The following is a 16118-nucleotide window of genomic DNA, read 5'->3' on the forward strand; positions in this document are numbered from 1 at the left end:
TGTAACTTAACTCTGGCAACACGACCATATATGGAAAACACAACCACAACTAAATGTAAGTCCACACAGAAACCAGGAGGATACAAGGAGAATCATGATGAACTCCTTATAGAAATGCACTCATTGACATAATGTGTTCCCTAGCCCCTTACCCTAACCTTAAAGGGATAGTTCACCCTAGAATGATATTTCGCTCATTATCTACTCACCCTCATGTGGACTAAGGGCTGGAAGAAGTTTCAGATTCCTCCGTGGCTTCTCTGAGTTACAGGGGGTCTTGGCGTAGCAGTGCATTTCAATGCAACGGTTGCAAAGGGACACCGGAGCTCTTCGTAAAAAAACACACACAAAAAAACATCCAAATACCTCCATGCTGCTCGTATGTAATGTCCGTCTTGTGCTGAAGCCCCAAATTGCGTAATTGTCCCGAAAAAAATTAAATAAGTCTATATTTTAAGCTTGTTTGTAGCGGAAGCTTCTCGAAGCTCCTCTTCCTGGTCCGTCCAAATCTCGCGTGATTCACAGTAACCACACTGACGCCGGCGCAAATCACGCGAGATTTGGACGGACCAGGAAGAGGAGCTTCCAGAAACAAGCTTAAAATATAGACTTATTTAATTTTTTTCGGGACAATTACGCAATTTGGGGCTTCAGCACAAGACGGACATTACATACGAGCAGCATGGAGGTATTTGGATGTTTTTTTGTGTGTGTTTTTTTACGAAGAGCTCCGGTGTCCCTTTACAACCGTCATATGGACATGCACTGCTACGCCGAGACCCCCTGTAACTCAGAGAAGCCACGGAGGAATCTGAAACTTCTTCCAGCCCTTAGTCCACATGAGGGTGAGTAGATAATGAGCGAAATATCATTCTAGGGTGAACTATCCCTTTAACCATTACTCTTAACCTAACTTAAACCTAATTATAACCTAAATTCTTCACCCTCAAACAGCCCTCACTTCCCAAAAATGTCCTCACTTTGCTGGTTAAAAACTCTCAACGGTCCCCACAACGTAGTAAGTACAAGAACACACACACACACACACACACACACACTGGCCAATCACATTATCAGCATTATTTTCATTTCTCTCTCTGATTGGTTCAGGACGGCTACTTGCTACAGTGGACCTGATGTGTTCAGAGGAGGAGGAAGGAGGAGTTTCTAATCTTGGAGTAAAGCTTGACAGAGATTCATGCTTTTATTTCTACACGTTTGGACTCCTACTCTTCCTCCTCTTCCTCCTCTTCTTCCTCCCCCTCTTCTCCTCCTCCTCTTCTTGCTCCTCTTCCTCCCTCTCTTCTTCCTCTTCCTTTTTCTCCTCTTCCTATTCTGCCTTCTCCTCTTCCACCTCCACCTCGTCCTTCTCTTCCTTCTCCTCCGTCTCCTCCTCTTCCTCCAACTCCTCTACCTCCTCCTTCTTCTCCTCTTCCTATTCTGCCTTCTCCTCTTCCACCTCCTCCTTCTCTTCCTCCTCTTCCTCCCCCTCCACCTATTCCACTTTCTCCTCCTCCTCTTCCTCCCTCTCTTCTTCCTCCTCCTCCTCCTCCACCTCCTCCTCCCTCCATCTCCACCTCTTCTTCCTCCTCCTCCTCCTCCACCTCCTCCTCCCTCCTCCTCCACCTCTTCCTCCTCCTCCTCCTCCCCCCTCTTAGTCTCTCCCCTCCTTCTCTCTTTCTCCCCCTCTCTCTTCTCTCTCTCTCTCCTCCCCCTCTTCCTCTCCTCTCTCTTCTCTCTCCTTCCTTTACTGTAGTGTAGTGTGTAGTGTAGTGTAAGTTGTATTTTGATGATGTTTTATTGTCCAATCACGTCCCATCGTTTGTAGCTCATTAACAGCGTCACATGTAAACGACACTAATAACCATTAAACATTAATTATCTAGATCTAATAACTCTGAGACCAGATTGACACAGTGAAGTCAGTGATGTGTAAAAAGCTGCTGTAACTCTGATCCACCACCAGGTGTCGCTGTGTTCACATGTCTGAAGCTTCGTCAGGTTTTGTGAATGAGTTTGTCTCCTGGTTTAATAACTCATGACTCTTCAGGCTGCGTTCAAGGAAACCGGTTTTTCTCAGACTCCAGTGAAGTGGATCTTTTCCTCCGTCTGTTTCAGTGCACGTTGGTGACGGTGAGGACGACTCACGTCACGTTCAGGTGAGTCAGGAGATCTGACGCTGCTCGTCTCCTGACGTCGGATCAGACCGAGGCTTCATGTGTGTGTGTGTGTGTGTGTTCTTGTTCTTACTACGTTGTGAGGACCGGAGAGAGTTTTTCACCAGAGTGACAACGTTTATTTGAAAGATACAAGAGTGTGTTTGTGTCCACCTCCTCCTCTTCTACCACCTCCTCATCTTCTTTCTCCTCCTTCTCCCCCTCCTCTTCCTCCTCCCCCTCCTCCCTCCTCTTCTCCCTCCTCCTCTTCTCCCTCCTCCTTCTCCCCCTCCTCTTCCTCCTCCCCCTCCTGCCTCCTCTTCTCCCTCCTCCTCCACCCTCCTCTTCTCCCCCTCCTCCCTCCTCCTCTTCTCCCTCCTCCTTCTCCCCTTCCTCTTCCTCCTCCCCCTCCTCCCTCTTTTTCTCCCTCCTCCTCGCCCTCCTCTTTCTCCTCTTCCTCCTCCTCCTCCTCTTCCTCCTCCTCCTTCTCATCCTCCACCTCCTCCCTCCTCTTCTCCCTCCTCTTTCTCCTCCTCCTTCTCCCCCTCCTCTTCTCCCTCCTCTTCCTCCTCCTCCTTCTCCCCCTCCTCTTCTCCCTCCTCTTTCTCCTCCTCCTCCTCCTCCTCCACCCCCTCCCTCCTCTTTCTCCTCCTCCACCTCCTCCTGACTTTCTCTCTGAGCGTCTCCTCCTACAGACGTTCAGCTGAGGGAATTCGCTCCTCACCTGTTGAGCCCAGCGTCAGGAGCTCATTATGGGATGTTTTACTTCTCTCTACAGTCTATGGAGGCCACTGAAAGAAGCTGAGCGCTCGCAGCAGGACAGATAATCAGATGGATAATCAGTAAAGTTAATAACTTCACTCTGATGTGGCCAAGAATAAACTACTTCAGTGTTTCTCCTGTTGTGTGGCCGTGTTGCCCAAACACAACTCTTGAACAGGTTGAACTGTTTTCACAGTTAAAAAGCTCTTTGTTGTCTTTGTACAGAGACAATATGAGATGTAACATTGCTAATGTAATAACATTGTAATGTGCTTTTTCAGTTTAGAGTTTGTGTCAATAAAGTTGTGATAAGAGATGTTTGTTTTTCTTTCTTTTGGAGAGAAAAGTTAGTGATATTTTTTACTTCACAGTACTTAAAGTTCCAAGGCAAAAGTACTTCCTGTAGTTACAATATTATAAACACTTACTGTATTAATAGTACCAAAGTAAACAGTTCTTCACTGTAGTTACTGTAACACAGTAAAACTACTTAACTCATTGGCTGCCAGCCATTTTCAGATCAGAGAGCCCCATACTGCCAGCCGTTTTAGAGCATTTTGAACGATCTTATAAGACCCACAGAATATTGTGTTCTATGACTATATAAACACCGAAACTACCAAGAGAAAGAGTAGACTCTCTTTGTTCAATAGGAAAAAAAAGTTTGTTTCTACCTTTTTCCGTTCTTTTGTAAACAGCAGTAGAACATAGGCTGGTTTCGCCAAAAACAGCAGTTTTTGACCAAAACACTGAGAAAACGAGCTTTTTGTGGAAAGAAACATGTCAAGCAGAACAGTGACTTTGACGTTGATATTTTTTGCTTTAGTGACACCTCACACATCTGAACAGTGTTCTCCTTCTATAAAACAACAAAAACAACACTGAGAAAGGACTTTTGATGGCAAAATAATAATTTATTTACAAATATCAGTAAAAATGCATTAACTTTTTTGTACGTTTGTAGCTGTCACATGACCTCTGCCCCATGGTCGACCACTGCTCGATCCACCACCTGTAAATTATAGAAATATATAGAATTACCATAAAAATACATCTCTTAGATGTAGTCAAGTGTGATGTGGAGTTTTTTTTTTTTTTTAACCTTTCCGATCAAAGCGATCCGCCCTTCTCTAAGCAGTAAAAGTTAGCTCGCTAGCAAGTTAGTTTATTTTATTATTTTTACCATTGATGTATTATATTATTACCTTCATGTCTTTCTGGAGCGTGGGGACGAGTCTCTGCTGCTCCTGGTTGATCCGGATGGAATCGCTCGGGTCACGTCCACCGAGCCGTCAGTTGAGCTGGGCTCTGGTCTGTGGTGACGCACCGTCAGCTGCTGCTCTCACCGGCCGCTCGGCCCGGCTTGATCGCCGGTGTCCAGCGTCGGTGTCGGTCGTCGGTGTCTTTTTCAATGATCTCCGTCGTTTTCTCACGATCGCGACCCTCTTCCTCTCCGAACTACCGCGACACACACGGTACATAATGTGCCGACGTGCGGAACACATAGGCTCCGTGCATAAGTTTCTTTAGCATATCTCTTGTCATCTCGCTTCTTCTTCTCATAATCAATGCTGATCTCTCATCCAAAGAGGGCACTGCTGCCACCTACAGGGCCTACAGGGCACCTACACGTCATTACACTAGTTTACAAGCCTGATATTGATGGACAAGCTCCGCCAGACCGTCCTCCAGCCCTTCCCGTTGAAAAACGCAATTGACGTCTATCGACGTCAATGGCAGTGAACGGTTGTAATTAGATTGACGTCTATAGACGTCAATGGCAGCCAATGAGTTAATGAGCCATATGTAATAATATAAAAATAAAGGTATTTCCTGTAGATAGAGTATCAGAGTTAAAGTACTTTATATAAGGTATCCTTTAGTTACAGTACCAAAGTAAAAGTACTCCCTGTACTTACAGTAACACAGTAAAAATTACCTCCTCCTCTTCCTCCTCCTCCTACTCCTCCACCTCTTCCTCTTCTCCCTCCTCCACCTCCTCCCTCCGCCTCTTCCTCCTCCTCCTTCTCCCCCTCCTCCCTCCTCTTCTCCCTCCTCCTTGCCCTCCTCTTTTCCCTCCTCTTCCTCCTCCTCCTTCTCCCCCTCCTCTTCTCCCTCCTCTTCTTTCTCCTCTTCCTCCTCCTCCTTCTCCCCCTCCTCCCTCCTCTTCTCCCTCCTCCTCCACCTCCTCCCTCCTCTTCCTCCTCCCTCTTCTTCTCCCTCCTCCTCTCCCTCCTCTTTCTCCGCTTCCTCCTCCTCCCTCCTCTTCTCCCTCCTCCTCTTCTTCCTCCTCCTCCTCCTCCTGCTCTTCCTCCTCCTCCTCGCCCTCCTCTTTCTCCTCTTCCTCCTCCTCCTCCTCCCTCCTCTTTCTCCTCTTCCTCCACCTCTTCCCTCCGCTTCTCCCTCCTCTTCCGCTTCCTACTCCTCTTCCTCCTCCTTCTCCCCCTCCTCCCTCCTCTTCTCCCTCTTCCTCGCCCTCCTCCCTCCTCTTTCTCCTCTTCCTCCACCTCCTCCCTCCTCTTCTCCCTCCTTTTTCTCCTCTTCCTCCTCCCCCTCCTCCCTCCTCTTCCTCCTCCTCCCTCCTCTTCTCCCTCCTCTTTGTCCTTCTCTTCCTCCACTTCCTTGTCCTCCTCCACCTCCTCTTCCCCCTTCTCCTCTTCCTCTTCCTCCTCCTCCTCCTCCTCCACCTCCTCCTGACTTTCTCTCTGAGCGTCTCCTCCTACAGATGTTCAGCTGAGGGAATTTGCTCCTCACCTGTTGAGCCCAGCGTCAGGAGCTCATTATGGGATGTTTTACTTCTCTCTACAGTCTATGGAGGCCACTGAAAGAAGCTGAGCGCTCGCAGCAGGACAGATAATCAGATGGATAATCAGTAAAGTTAATAACTTCACTCTGATGTGGACAAGAATAAACTATTTCAGTGTTTCTCCTGTTATGTGGCCGTGTTGCCCAAACACAACTCTAGAACAGGTTGAACTGTTTTCACAGTTAAAAAGCTCTTTGTTGTCTTTGTGCAGAGACAATATGAGATGTAACATTGCTAATGTAATAACATTGTAATGTGCTTTTTCAGTTTAGAGTTTGTGTCAATAAAGTTATGATAAGAGATGTTTGTTTTTCTTTCTTTTGGAGAGAAAAGTTTGTGATATTTTTTACTTCACAGTACTTAAAGTTCCACAGCAAAAGTACTTCCTGTAGTTACAATATTATAAACACTTACTGTATTAATAGTACCAAAGTAAACAGTTCTTCACTGTAGTTACTGTAACACAGTAAAACTACTTAATGAGCCATATGTAATAATATAAAAATAAAGGTATTTCCTGTAGATACAGTATCAGAGTTAAAGTACTTTATATAAGGTATCCTTTAGTTACAGTACCAAAGTAAAAGTACTCGATGTACTTACAGTAACACAGTAAAAATTACCTCCTCCTCTTCCTCCTCCTCCTCCACCTCCTCCTCTTCTCCCTCCTCCTTGCCCTCCTCTTCCTCCTCCTCCTTCTCCCCCTCCTCTTCTCCCTCCTCTTCCTCCTCCTCTTCCTCCACCTCCTCCCTCCTCTTCTCCCTCTTCTTTCTCCTCTTCCTCCCTCCTCTCCCCCTCCTCTTTCTCCTCTTCCTCCTCCTCCTTCTCCCCCTCCCCTTCTCCCTCCTCTTTCTCCTCCTCCTCCTCCTCCTCCACGTCCTCCCTCTTCATCCTTCTCCCCCTCCCCCCTCCTCTTTCTCCTCTTCCTCATCCTCCCTCCTCTTCTCCCTCCTCCTCCTCCACCTCCTCCCTCCTCTTCTCCCTCTTCCTCCTCCTCCTTCTCCACCTCCTCCCTCCTCTTCTCCCTCCTCCTTCTCCTCCCCCTCCCCCCTCCTCTTTCTCCTCTTCCTCATCCTCCCTCCTCTTCTCCCTCTTCCTCCTCCTCCTTCTCCACCTCCTCCCTCCTCTTCTCCCTCCTCCTTCTCCTCCCCCTCCTCCCTCCTCCACTTCCACCTGCTCCTCCTTCTCTTCTCCCTCCTCCTCCTCTTTGTCCTTCTATTCCTCCTCCTCCCTCCTCTTCATCCACCTCCTCCTCTTCTCCTCCTCCCCCTCTTCTTCCTTCTCCTCCTCCTCCTCCTCCTCCTCCTCCTCCTCCTCCTCCTCCTCCTCCTCCTCCACCTCCTCCTGACTTTCTCTCTGAGCGTCTCCTCCTACTACTACTGTAGTTACTGTAACACAGTAAAACTACTTAATGAGCCATATGTAATAATATAAAAATAAAGGTATTTCCTGTAGATAGAGTATCAGAGTTAAAGTACTTTATATAAGGTATCCTTTAGTTACAGTACCAAAGTAAAAGTACTTGATGTTTTTATAGTACAACAATAAAAGTAGTTACGGTAAACAGCATAAGAGTAAAAGTATTTCTTTCAAGGTATCACAGTGGATATTATCACATTTACAGTACCAGAGTAAAAGTATTTTCAGAAACAGAGTAATTGCACTTCAAGGTATCCTTTATTTACAGCACCACAGTAAAAATACTCCCTGTACTTACAGTAACACAGTAAAAATAACTCATGTATTTACAGTAGAACAATGAGAGTAGTTTCTGTAGATACAGCATCTCAGTAAAAGTACTTCCTACAAGGTATCACAGTGAATACTACAATATAGGAGCAGAGTAAAAGTTTCTATAATGACAGTACCACAGTAAAAGTATTTAGTTAGGAGTTAGTGGAGTAAAAGTACTTCCTGTACTTGAGTGACAGGTGAAGCTCATTGTTCCTGTTTGACTCAACACCTTTACCTGTGACTGGATCACTGATGATTGACACGTTGAAGCTGCTGCAGCGTTTTCTGAGTCTGTGATGTCATAGATGATGTCATGTGTGATGTCACATCCTGACAGGTTCACCTGCTGCACTTTACACTTTATTTCACTCCCACAGTCTCATCAGCTGTGGAAACAGATACAGATCAGACTCACTCCAGAGTCTCCAGTCGGAAGTCTGGACTCTTCACAAGACGACGAAGCTGCTGCAGAGCTGAAGAGCTCAACTTGTTTCCTATCAGCTCCGAGTAAATGTTGCTTCCTCCTATCAGGTCCAGGTGTCTCAGGTGGGAGGGGTTGGACTTCAGAGCTGAGACCAGAGAAGAACAGCTGATCTCTGACAAACTGCAGTTCCACAATCTGAATAAAGAATAAAATAAAAAGATGAAATGATTGATGATTGATCAGATGTGTGTGTCCTGATCAATGATCAGTGTGTAAATGAGTAGAGAGAAGAAGGGAGAAGACATTGAAATGTGTGAATGCACATACTATATATTAAGATCACACACACATACACACATACACACACAGCTGAAGTGATTAGATCATTGATTATTGATCAGACTGAGTGAAATGAGCTGAAAGTGAAGAGTCATTGTCAGTGTGAGAGAGGAACAAGTGGAAACATGAGACAACAACTATTTCAAACGTCCTTCATTCATGACATCAAAGTCAATGATTCAAGTTCTGAGTGAAGATCAATCAGGTTCAGTTGTGGATCAAAGATCTAAGATCTACAACAGTAACAGTCAGTGAACTGACCTCAGAGTCTCCAGTCTACAGTCTGGACTCTCCAGAAAACCACTCAGATGCTTCACTCCTGAATCCTGCAGGTAGTTATAGGTCAGGTCCAGGTGTCTCAGGTGGGAGGGGTTGGACTTCAGAGCTGAGACCAGAGAAGAACAGCTGATCTCTGACAATCTGCAGCTCCTCAATCTGAATGAAGAATAAAATCAGTGAGTTGAGGACAAAGCTACTTGTTGACAGCGTTCAGTGTCTCATCATCTTTTCAGAGCTGAAGAAGCTTCAGAAAGAACAAGTTTAGAAAATCAAAGTCCAACAGCTGAAGCAACAGGAAGCAGGTTAAACAGTCACATAGAGAGAAAACAGCTCATTAATATTCATGAGAAGCTGCTGCTGCTTCAACACAGACGCAGTGACTCCGCCTCTTCACCTGTCAGCTCCACCTGTGGCTCCATCCAGACAAACTCATGTTGTGCAGCCACATTGATCAGAGATTTACTGACCATGCTCAAGACAACAAACATGTGAGGCTGAACTCTGTTACCATGACAACTAACGTGTACAAACACATGTTGAATGAAGCTCAGAGACAGAAAAACCTGAAACACACCTGCTTATTATGGGATGTTGGCTTTGAATGTTTCACTATAAACATCACAGAGCCTCAGGAAAGAGGTGGAGCCAGCAGCTATTGATTATAGATCAGTTATTGTCTGATACATCACATGTGTTTCTGTAGTGGAGGTCAGTGGCGGCTGGTCAATAGAGGGCGCTCGGGCGCCGCCCCCCCTGATGAAAAGCGAATTTTAATGATTATTATTTTTTCCAAAATAATAATTTAAAATTAATATTTTTTTCTTATTGTACCTGTGAATGTGATAGGAATTCTTAAAATCGAGCTGTATATAAAATAAAACCATTATTTAGAGGCTAATTTGCCTACAGGTTCATTTACTGTCTCTGCTATTATATATCTATCGCTCTGTGTCTGGGGCGCTGGAGAAGTCGCCCGAGCAGTGTACCGGCTCAGCCAATCAGTGACTGTTGCTAAGTAAAAAATATACGGAGCAACAGGTAATTTAGCCAATCAGCGTCGTCGGATTTTATGCCTTTGGGGCGCAGAAAATATCGCCCCAAACCAAACATTTTGGTCTCCCGTGGCAACCAGAAATCGAGGGGGAAATTAACCGAGGAGCTGTCCTCGGTACCAGGATGGCTACGGAGTTTTCATCAGTTTCAAATTCTGTTTCCCGTATAATTTACTTTATTAAAACAGTGAGGACAGATACCACACGGACTGTTACTGGAGTTAGAGACCTATTTATCTGAACGGATTACAAAACATATTCTCAAGGGACACATGAACGGTGCTGTCAGCTAACGTTAGCCAAGCTAGGCAGAAGTCAGGACTAGCAGCAGAGCTTCACAGCTGGATGAAAAACACAGTTTCACGGTGAGGAAATACAACCAACAGGTGGATAAAACTCTGTGGGCCGGTGGCGGGAGGCTGTTATGATGCGACAGGAGGCCGCGTAGTGTGTGAGAGGAGCACCGGAGGACCGGAGCACCGTTAACCGGCACGTCAGAGACTGCTCTCTCTTGATGCTCGGAGACAACTTCTGGACTACAGGCTGTTGGTTCGTCCGCGGTGCGTTCACAGCTCGTCCGAGAGCGTTTCTATTAGTTCATCCAGCTTCTGGGACACTGGACTGGACACTGTTATTCCTGAGTGACACCAGGGGAAACTACTCACCCAGGCTGTGACAGGACGTCTGTGATGCGGAGCATCAGGCTGCAGCACTGTTCAATATGTTTACAGGTGTGACCAGTACGTTCACAGTTAGACTCATCATCAAACCTGATAATGCAGCAGTTAAGTTAACATCTCACATCAGCAAGGTCTGACCAAACTTAATCACGTTATGCTCCTCCTATAGTGCCTCCTTTGTCTATAGTTAACATTAATCACTGCTGTAGGTTACATCATACACATGCCTTTTAATAACCATATTTTTGTATTAAGAGTATTTGCTAATACTGTATATTTCATGTCCACTGTGTGCCACCAGTGAAAGACTACTGTTTGTTCATTGTCATTATCTGTCAAACTGCTGATTTATCAAAGGCAAATAAATAATTAATGTTTATCCCTAAAAATGGGTATGGGGTTCTTTTATCAAGATGGTCACCAAAAACTTCAGGGACAAACAGCCCCACCTAGAATATTTTTCACCAGCCGCCACTGGTGGAGGTGAAACATGAAGAGAAACAGAGACTGAACTAAAAACCAGTGACGTGCAGTCAGGGCTTTTGAGTTCAATGTGTCAGAACGTGGTGATTTTCATGGTCTAATAAAAGCCAGTAAACAGAGCTAGCTTCTGTCCGGGTCCATGGCACTGGTCCGACCTCCCATTAGTCCGACCTCCCATTAGTTCGACCTCCCATTGGTTCGAACTCCCATTGGTCCGACAATCGGAGTAATGAGAGTTCGAACTAATGGGAGGTCCTCATTAGTTCAAACTGGACTAGTTATTAGTCAAACTCTCCATTCTTACCGTTCACTATGCATTTATATCATTATTCATATAGGCTCCACCTGTCAATAAAACACAAGTGGAAGAAGAGGTGCAGTTTATTGTGTTTCACCAACGAGGAGCTGTCATTACGCACGACTTTTACGCACTGCTGCGCACTCATTAGTGTCCGTAATTAAACCTTGACACTCATCAAATCAAACTTACATTACAGACAGGTGGATTGGGTTCTCTGTCTATCTCTCCCACTCCGAACAGACAGACGGACGCAATCAGAAAGGAAACGGAGGCTGCGCATTGATCCTTTTTTCCTTTCTGGGATCAAACGGATCATGTGCATAATTAACTGCAAAACAAGCACTTCATATTAATAACATGTAACGCTCATTATGCTTCCAGCCTGTCTAGCCTCTACCTGGTGTTTTTACTAAACTTAACCAACTCCTTTCTTCATTGCCTGAACCTAACCAAAGAGAAATTTACTTTTTTTTTCTCTCTCTCTCAGTCTGCTGCCAGCAGCAGCAGCGGCTGCAGCAGGCTCGCGCCCGTGAAGTGAGCTCAAGCCGGCCAGGTTCAGCCGTGCTCGAGCGGAGGGGGGGAGAGAAAAAAAAGTGTATTTCTTTTACTCTGTACTCTGAGAGGGGGGGGCTTTGATTATCAGTTTACACATCTTGATCAGCATTTATGATGGTTGTGCGCGATCTGACATGATCTGGCTCTCTGACTGAATATGGTGATATTCTGGGCCGCGCGTGTATGTGTGTGATGTGCGTAGAGAGAGAGAGAGAGAGAGAGAGAGAGAGATTTTGTCGGAGTAACGGGAGGTCGAACCAATGGGAGGTCGGACCAGTGGGTATTTTGTCGGAGTAACGGGAGGTCGAACCAATGGGAGGTCGGACCAATGGGCAGTTCCCCTTCTGTCCAGGCAGCAGCTGCACAAACCACTCAGCCATGTGTAGTATTACAGAGCAAAGGCCCAGAGCTGCTCTGCCTCTTCTGTCAGTACGGTGTGTATGTGGCTGTTTGCACATGTGCAGTAAGTTCCCACAGAGAGTTCACATGGAGGTGAAAAGGCAAAACGCTACGCTGCCTCTTAACTTAACTGCACCATGTCTGAGCTGCACTTCTGTTCACGTTGCCTTGGTGAATGGTCAACACACAGACGTGTCCCCTGGCTTTTTAGCGTCCAGCAGTTTAGCAGCTAATTCAACTGCAGTGATGCTCCACTGGAGAGGTGAACACCTTAATGAGCTTTCGTCTGAAGAACAACAGCAGCTTTTATCTGACGGGAGACCAACGCCTGAGCTACGGTGGCTAACAGTTAGCATGTTGTAACCTACTCTCTCTCTGACACTTACTTTACTTTATTTGTTTATTTGGGTGGGACAGTGCACATTGATGAACATATAAAAACATTTCCATCCGGAGTCCCAAAACATAAAAACAGTACAGTGACAGAAAAACATAGTATTATAAACGACATAGCAATGCAGACAACAAGGACATAACAAAACAACTATAACGAGATAAAACATTGACATTTTTACAACACCATGAGTAGGGGGATCAAAAGAGTTTCTGAGAGACAAAGTGCTAGAGTGCAGGAGTGCATACACTTCTACACACACACACACACACACACACACACACACACACACACACACACACACACACACACACACACACACACACACACACACACACACACAGCTCAGGTTGTGTGTCTTATCTGTTGTAAACCTTGTAATAACAGCTTGTTGTGTACAGTTAACATCCTTGTTGCTCAGGTTTGAGTGTGTATTGTGTTAAAGGTTTGTTGTGTGATGTGAGCGGTGCTCCAACATGTGATCCTGTTATTGATCTGAGTTGTGTGTTAATAACAGCTGATGTCAGGACGGATTGGATTGTGGGGGAAAAGTGTTGCACATGTTTAACCCTGTAAGACCCAGTGTTGCAGAATTACAACAATTTTGGTTATCCCCAAAAAACGTCTTTTTTGGTTCAACCATATTAACATGATCATTGGGTCTTATAGTTTGTTCTCACATTGCGATTGGATCCAACATTTGTATATAAGGCCCGCCCTCAGGTCAAGAAGTCACACAACCTCCAATCTTTTGATCGAGCAACATCCCTTCGATTCACTGGACTGGATTGATTGATTGATTGATTGATATCTTTATTTCGATCATGTAAACGACAGTGTAAAAAAAAATAATAATAAATAAGATAAAATAATAATATAATAAGTGAACAGAGAAAAATGTATACACAACATCTCATAAGCAACGCAGTTTACATGAGCGAAAAGGAGTAGGAAGAAGTATAAACTTATCTAATCCTACCCCTATAATTTTAACTATATGTTCTAATTAAACATTTTACACATTACACATTTTAATCCAAATAGTAAGTAAGCAAACACCTTGTGTGAATTATTCAATGTACCTCTGGAGAATCATTTCTTTATGTCTCTTTTTAAACATGATTATACTCGAAATGTTTTTGATTTCAGTACTCAGATTATTCCACAGTTTTACTCCACAAATGGTGATACAGAAACTTTTCTTTGTTGTGCGAGCTCTACCAACCTTTAGATTTGATTTCTCTCTTAAATCATAACCTTGCTCTCTTTCGTGAAACATTCTCTGAATGTTTCTTGGTAGCAGATAGTTCCTTGCTTTATATAATACTTGGACTGTTTTATGCTCCACCAAATCAAACAATTTTAGAGTTTTAGATTTCCAAAATAAGTCATTGGTGTGTGCCCCATAATCAACCCTGTGAATAATTCTCATTGCTCTTTTTTGCAGTATGAAAAGTGGCTGAAGTGCAGTTTTGTATGTGTTTCCCCATGTCTCCGTACAGTACTCTAAATAAGGAAGAATCAGTGAATTGTACAGAATATAGAGTGGTTTATGATCTAGGACATGCTTTGCTTTTACCAAAACTGAAATGCTGCGAGACAGTTTAGATTTGATATGTTTAATGTGAGGTTTCCAGCAAATTTTGTCATCTATTATCACTCCCAGGAATTTATTTTCATTTACTCTTTCAATATTTACACCATCTATTTGTACCTGTATTTGATTGTGTATTTTACAGTTTCCAAATAACATGATTTTTGTTTTGTTCAGATTTAGTGATAATTTATTCTTGTCAAACCATTTTTTAATTTTACTTAACTCTGAAGTGATGACATCCAAAAGTTGCTGCAAATTTTCACCAGAACAAAAAATGTTTGTGTCATCTGCAAATAAAATACATTTAACTAGACTAGACACATTACAGATGTCATTAATATATAGGACAAAGAGTTTGGGTCCCAACACTGACCCCTGGGGGACACCACATGCAATATCCAGACATTCTGACGAACAGTCTCCCATCTTCACATATTGCTGCCTGTTTCTCAAATAACTTCCCACCCAATTCAAGGCAACCCCCCTGATCCCATATTGCTCCAATTTATAAATCAATCTATTGTGGTTAATTGTATCAAATGCTTTTTTTAGATCAATGAATACTCCTGCTGCATATTGCTTTTTATCTATGGAATCTGTTATAGTTTCTATAAGTTCTGTTAAAGCAAGTGATGTTGAATGGTTTGATCTGAAACCATATTGACTGTTACTAAGTAAGTTGTGTTTTTCTAAAAAACTGTCCAATCGATTATTAAAAAGTTTTTCTAGTATTTTTGAGAATTGAGGAAGAAGAGAAACAGGCCTGTAATTTGTGAAGTGGTGACGATCCCCAGTTTTATACAGCGGTGTTACTTTTGCTAGTTTCATTTTATGAGGAAATTGCCAGGTTTGGAATGATAAATTGAAGATATGAGTGAGTGGTTTAGAAATCCCAGCAATAACCCTTTTTACTGTTTTCATGTCTATGTCATGACAGTCAGATGACATCTTGTTTTTACATTTATTAACAGTTTCTATAATTTCTTTTTCTTCTATTGCTCTGAGAAACATAGAAGAAGGATTCCTTTCTATGACCTCCTCATTGGTACTTCCAGTCATTGGTGGATCGGGGATTTTTTCTGCCAATTTCGGTCCAACACTTACAAAGAAATGATTGAACTTATTAACCACCTCCTCAATATTATCAACATTTAAATCATTATCAATAAAATATTCGGGGTAATTAGTCTGTCTAGAGCCATTTCTTATTATACTGTTCAAAATATTCCAAATACCTTTAATATTGTTTTTGTTATTTTCTAATATTTCATTATAATATTCCTTTTTGCGTATTCTCATAATGCTAGTTAATTTATTTTTATATTTTTTATATTTGTTTTCAGCTTCTGCTGTTCGATGTTTTAGAAATTCTCGATATAATGTATTTTTCTTTTTACAAGCGTTTTGAAGTCCCTTTGTGATCCACTGATTATCTTTATGATTTTGTTTTTTTCTATATTGTTTGATTGGACAATTTTTATCATAGAATACACAAAAAATTTTTAAGAATTCATCATATGCTTTGTTGCAGTCATTTTCTTTATATATTCGTTCCCAGTCTTGAGCTAGCAAATCATTTCTTAATTTAACCATAGACTCTTCTGTCCTAACCCTTCTATATTGTAGTTTGTTATCCTGTTGGTTATTCATGTGGCTGTTGTTGTAAGTTGTAAAAACAGGCAAATGGTCACTGATATCACAAACTAACAGTCCGCTCACTGTGTCATTATCTATTTGATTAGTGAAGATATTATCAATGAGTGAGGCACTATGGGAAGTAATACGGCTGGGTCTGGTGATTTTAGGATATAGACTTAAGCTGTATAAAGTGTTGATAAATTCTTCTGTCATTTTGTGTTTATTTTGGTTTAGTAAGTCAATGTTAAAGTCACCACAGATAAACATGACTTTCTGACTTATTCTTGAGAAATTTTCCTCCATCCAGTCCCTGAACAAGTCTATGTTTGAACCTGGTGCTCTGTATATACAACTCACAATGATATTTTTCTTTCTCTCCATTACAATTTCTATAGTAACACATTCAAGAAGATTATCTACTACTACTGACAACTTTTCATCAACCTTGAACTTGAATTTCCTGTCCACAAACAAAGCAACACCACCACCATTCTTGTTTTTTCTGTTTACATAGACCAA

General features: G+C 43.0%; 1 protein-coding gene across 1 annotated transcript in view; it reads right to left on the reverse strand.

Annotated features, from left to right (window-relative positions):
• LOC310987961 (uncharacterized protein) overlaps nt 1–16118 on the reverse strand; it is a gene marked incomplete at its 3' end in the record, with an annotated part of 132801 nt that overhangs the window by 58618 nt on the left and 58065 nt on the right. Inside the window, exons 10-11 of the mRNA XM_083974430.1 lie at nt 8483–8656; nt 7946–8077 (exon numbers count right to left, since the gene is read on the reverse strand). Coding sequence (XP_083830556.1) covers nt 7946–8077; nt 8483–8656 — 306 coding nt within the window. The remainder of the gene's footprint in view (nt 1–7945; nt 8078–8482; nt 8657–16118) is intronic.

The sequence above is a fragment of the Trachurus trachurus genome (genome assembly GCF_905171665.1).
Source record: "Trachurus trachurus genome assembly, chromosome: 6".
Taxonomy (NCBI): Eukaryota; Metazoa; Chordata; class Actinopteri; order Carangiformes; family Carangidae; genus Trachurus; species Trachurus trachurus.